The 5,501-nt window shown below is 38.5% G+C and overlaps 1 protein-coding gene across 1 annotated transcript; it reads left to right on the top strand.

The window, feature by feature from the left end:
• Positions 1 to 1,104: 1,104 nt before the first annotated feature.
• Positions 1,105 to 2,484, top strand: LOC131691201 (37 kDa salivary gland allergen Aed a 2-like). The gene is made up of 2 exons (XM_058977425.1): positions 1,105 to 1,846; positions 1,911 to 2,484. The coding sequence occupies exons 1-2, from the start codon at positions 1,154 to 1,156 to the stop codon at positions 2,142 to 2,144; spliced, it is 927 nt and encodes a 308-aa protein (XP_058833408.1). The 5' UTR covers positions 1,105 to 1,153; the 3' UTR covers positions 2,145 to 2,484.
• Positions 2,485 to 5,501: the final 3,017 nt, after the last annotated feature.

Here is a 5,501-nt window from a genome sequence, read left to right as displayed (position 1 = left end):
CGGTATTAGTTTCTTCAACAAAAAGTTGTATTTTAGGGATATCTATAAGTGTGTAGAGCATATTAAATTAATCAATTAAAGTTTTAGCATGGAAAAGTCGATTAACTGATTTTAGGGTCATATTTACAAAAATACAACAATTTCGCGTCAAAAATGAGGACTGTTGTCGTTGGTATCTTCGACGAAGTTATTCAAAACATAATACTCTACAACTTTGCCGAAGACATGTCGAGATGTGACAAATCGAGATTTTTTTTGCTCGGGTCTTTTTTAGTTTAACCAAAAAATATTTTATTTATGAACTTATAGAATAATATTGTGAACATATCCTACGAAGAAATGCTGGATTTAAAATGACATCTAAAGCGTCAAATAGGTTTTGTCGCACCTCTTTTGAATTGGTCCCACTGTTGGATTGTTGCATACTCATTTGCTGCAGGTTTGTTGAAATATATGTATCCTAAAATGTTGTTCGCGTTTCATAATGACTATTACAGGACAGGCATGCTCAACTACGAGTGCATCTTAACGGATTTTCATCCGGTCTTCACAAGTTTCTTACCTTTTACAAGATAGAAGCGGGCATAGCGATCACAACCATTTTAATCGAAACTAGAAAAAAAGATTTCAAAATTTTTGCGTTAATAAAATTCTTCTATTATAGCGCCATCTTAAACCAAATGTATGAAACTGTAAGTACCAAATAATTTGGGTACTTTTCAATGCTTCATATTCAGTTTTTGTATATAGGCTTGAGCCAGTCAAGTTAAACGCCGACTACACTGGTCCAATTTTTGTGTACTCAAATTATTCCTTTCTTATGCCACCTCGGCATACTACCAAGGCAATTATAAAATTTCCTTGTTTCGATAATGCAATATTTGTCAAAACTACAAATATTTGGAGCCGTCTATTAATTATCACCAGTAGAAATTCCCAACCCAAATGCACCGGTTTTCTTGTTTGTAAACAGTTTCCCATTTGTTCCACATCTTCCTGATAAGACTAGTGTACCCTTCCCCGCGTCATCCCGACGTCACACAAACACTGCCTACGAAAGGCGCTGCTGATTGATTTAACCCCGGAACGCACGGAACACTTAGTATCAATTGAGCTCTCGTTGTGTCTGGACAATCGACGCAGTCCTGCGATCATGGCTGCCGGGCACTTAGCACTGATCGGTTTGCTGTTGGCGCTAGCATCCGCTCCAGTCTGGAGTGCCGCTGTACCGTGCGAGTCCGATTCTGGAACCGGGAATGATAACAGTGTCACCGAATGGCAACCTCGAACCCCGGAACAGACCCTGTACGCGTACGTTCGCTGCCTGAACGATTCTTCGGCCAGTGTCGAAATGAAGATCCGTTGGGTACGGTGGCAGCCGGACAATTCTCCGGAGAGTCAGTGCTACGTCAAGTGTGTCAGTGAGGAGCTCCGCTTGTTCGATACCGAGGAGCAGCGGTTCCGTCCGGAAAGGTTCGTGCAGCAGGCGGATGCTTTCTACAAGGCGGATCCAGCTAAGCTGCAAGCGCTGAAAGTGGATGCTGAGCCGATGCTGACAGGAAAGCTGGAAGAGGTTTCGTGTCAATCGGTGTTTGAAAAGTACGCGAAATTTTATGCCACCCACACTGATACGATCCTTCGGATGTTCCATGGCCATTATCAGGATATTGGGCACACATATCAGCGGCTTGGGGATCAAGTGAAACAAATTGGACAAACTTTTGTGGAATACTGTGAAAAGCGGTATGGAAGTCGTTGGACTGAGGACAGCAGTTGTCCTTCAGCTGCTTTGCTGGATTGCATTTTGCGAGGATTCCGTTGGATTACCGAAACAAATGAATTGAATGTAAGCAAATGAGTTACAATATTCGTTATGGGTACGTTCACCTTCTTCATCCTATTTGTTGTAGATCAACGAAGTTCGACGTGACTATGGCTCTGCTGGCTACAATGACGAAGCAGATTTGTGTGAATCATCGACGGCGAATGCTCGTGCATTCTATCTCTGTTTGCGAGATAAAGGTGCCGAGAAGCTGGACAAAGTGATTAAAGAGCGCAATCAACGGACAGCATTCTATTTTGACGTGGCCTCGCAGGAGGAACCGTGGAAGTCGGCAGTTGAATTTGCCAATAATCTGGTATAGAATGAGTTTTTCTGCTCGCGTTGAAGCATAAATAATTACAAGAGTACATTCCATGACTAGAAGTCATTGACTGCTAGAATAATACGAATCCGTTCCGGGTGTGATAGGAACTGTTGGTGTGCAGTTTGCGCAGTAATTGTTCTTGTTTGTAATAATGCCTTACCATGTCTCTAGGATCGAACTACAAAAGTCAACTATTTGAATAATTACATGTGAAATTAGAAATGTATTTCGAGATATTAGACATGGTAACCTGAATAGAGCATTAATCGATAGTGGAGGAAAATTAAAAGACAACAAATAAAAAATTATCAGTACACTAATTATTTCAAACCGTACATATACCCAAGTTTTTTCCCCGAACAGATAGTGTTTTAACATATTTTCCATGCATGTAGAACCATATTTATCTATGTAATTTTTCCTCTTGGTGGATAACGATTTTGGTAAAAACTATTTTTCCCCAACAATTGTTTATAATCCTCTATGCCCGTGAAGAGCACAAAACCTGTAACTAAATCTATACATATAAAAGTAAATGTTTGTATGTATGTGATTTATGGATTCCAAAACGGCTCAACCGATTAACGTAAACATTTATACATAGTAGGCATTTGTTTTGGATCGTATTTGTGTGCTATTGATTGGGGATTATCTGTTGCGCTTCGGAACAAATTATGTTTTCCTCCTATTTCGTTGAAAGTCACAGCGACGCGCGATGGGTAGTGGCTAGTTATTTAAAATATTTGCGTTTCGACTTCGTTTCGTCAGAATCCGACCCTAACTTAGCGATAGGACTCGGTATTAAATATTGAATATCAGAACTAATTCAGTTATAGGTTTTATGCTCTTCATACGCAAAGATTTTCAACAATTTTCTCCTTAATGGGGAAAAAATAGTTTTTACCAAAATTATTCTCCACTAAGGAGAAATATGACATAGTGCATCTTGCATTGGCTTGCTATACGTTTAAGAACACGTTAGATTGTTATCGACGATCAAGACTAGTGAATCAAATAAAGTTCACTACCTAATTTATCTTCTTGTAAGAAAAAATCCCAAAAGTCGTCCAGCGATGCAATTATAACTGCCGATTTTTTGCTTATCCACTGTACAAAGAGTGGCAAACGGAAAATCAACGACACCGATAACAGCCCTGGACTGCAGAGACGTCATGAACCGAGACATCGGGGGGTCCTTCTCGGAGCCGCAGCGAATTCTTTTAAAGGGACCCAACTGCCAGGTCACCTAGTATTAGATGGTCAGCTTTGCAGCGTTAGACACAGTTAATTCATTTTTTTGGGTTTTGACGTAAGTGTCAATACCTTATTTATGACTTTTTTGGTGGTATCCAACGGGGGAAAAGGGTTCGTAATAGTGAGTTAAACGAAAGCAATTTTGTGAAAAAAATAAGGACTGCATCTTCAGCACAGGCTTATACCGCCGAATTAAAAATTAATCTTACGTGTTTGAGAACTAGTATTTAAGGGCTCTGCTGTTATGTCATTTAAAATGGTTCAGAGTCAGAATTATAAAAATAATATCCATAGATCCTTTGAAGCCTCGGAATTGTTTCTATTGCCGTTTTTATGTGAGAATCTAGGAACGAAACGAGGATAGTTACTTCAAAGAAACGTTTTTGATTAAATTAAGTTTGGTTCACGCAAAACAGGGGTGACATTGGAAAAACTGAAATATACTTCAGGTTAGAACCCAAGACGATTTCCAGAACAGAGTTTTTTTTAGCCTCAAGCAACACATAAGTTTTGGGTGGAAAACCTAAATGCTGTAAATGTTACTTCCCACAGCAACTATTATAGTATGATTCATATTTGGGTCAATCAAAATATTAAGAAAGTTCAGTCGTTCATATTTACAAGTACATAATGATTATTTATCTCATACAAAACAATCTAAAAAGGAGACTGTGGAGTATAAAGCCCCCCCTCCTCGTCTTTTAATTTTCTGATTACGTCTATGTTATTCAGCAATTCATTTCGAACATTTCAGTCGAAGGTACCAAGTTTCTGCGATGAATATATTCTCATTTCTTTAAGTATTAAATGTCGATGTTGGTGGTGCACTGGCAGTGTTGGAAGAAATAATAAATTTCTGCATTTGGATTGAACTAATAGTTTTAAAATCGTTATAACTATTTTTTGAAAACTCGTAGCTAGTTACAGTCTTAGACAAAGTTGTTAACTAAGCTTTGAACTATAGTTTTATGAAGCTGGTTTTTCATACTGAATGAAAAGCGATTTTTTTTTAACGTAAATGCAAAATAATTGATTTTCCCATATAAAATCACATACAAACTTTGAACGCTAGCAATCAACCGCTACCAAATTTTGCACAGGCGTTTGGGACCACAAAAGGAACTCAAAAAAGCTGTGCCCGCTAGTTTAAATCATTTTAAAGTTTTTTCATACAACCGCAAGCCACTCTAGTGTGCCTTGTACCGGGGTCCCAAGGGTTGCAGGTTCGAATACTGCCTCTGGAGTGGTTTTTCACATAATTGCTTTCATTTAACTCACTATTTCAGTCCGTTTTCCCCGTTGGATACCACCAAAAGGCTTTAGATATCTAGACGCTTTCAGGGTAGAGCTCTAATGCGGAATGGCAACACACCGGGGCTGTATCAGGGATGGAGGGCATGTCAGAATCTCCCTAACTGGAGCATTATATGGTCTTACACGGGCTCTAACGGAATCCTTTAAGGTTGAACAAAGAATGGGCAAAAATCGAAAACGACACAAGCAGTTTTTTTCCCACCGTGTGTTAGATCTTTATAAAAATCAATCAGCAATACTGTAACAACATTCTACATAAGCTGATTGATTTTTTTTGAAGATCTAACACACGGTGTGGAAAAAAACTGCTTTTTTCGTTTGTGATTTTTGCGCATTCTCTGTCCAACCTTAACTGAGATCTGTCATCACAGTATACGACACATGATCAGATAACGTGTTCGATTATCGATGTCATGATACCGTCATACTCTAGGAAGAGAAGTCCAGTTCAGTGACTAGACATTGAAATCGAACCATGCTTTTATCCAGTAAGCTTATGCCTAACAACATTCCTCACCAAAGTGATAGTTAATTTAAAACCATTTTGAATCTATTTGTTCTAGAATGGATAATCAGAGATATTTGCAGACCAATACTGTATACTTAAGTTTTCGAGCTATCATGATTTTTTAAGATCAGTGTAAACGTTGCGTTAGGTGACAACATAAATGCCAAATCAGTTGTATTTCTACTTTCACCTTCATGAGTATTTGACAAATTATATTTTGTAATCAAATGCATATGAATTAATGTGGCCAATATATCTCGGATTGGATCTGACTTTCA

The sequence above is a fragment of the Topomyia yanbarensis genome, chromosome 3 (genome assembly GCF_030247195.1).
Source record: "Topomyia yanbarensis strain Yona2022 chromosome 3, ASM3024719v1, whole genome shotgun sequence".
Lineage (NCBI taxonomy): Eukaryota > Metazoa > Arthropoda > Insecta > Diptera > Culicidae > Topomyia > Topomyia yanbarensis.
The sequence above is the reverse complement of the archived record's forward strand: the minus strand, read 5'-3'. Positions and strand labels throughout refer to the sequence as shown.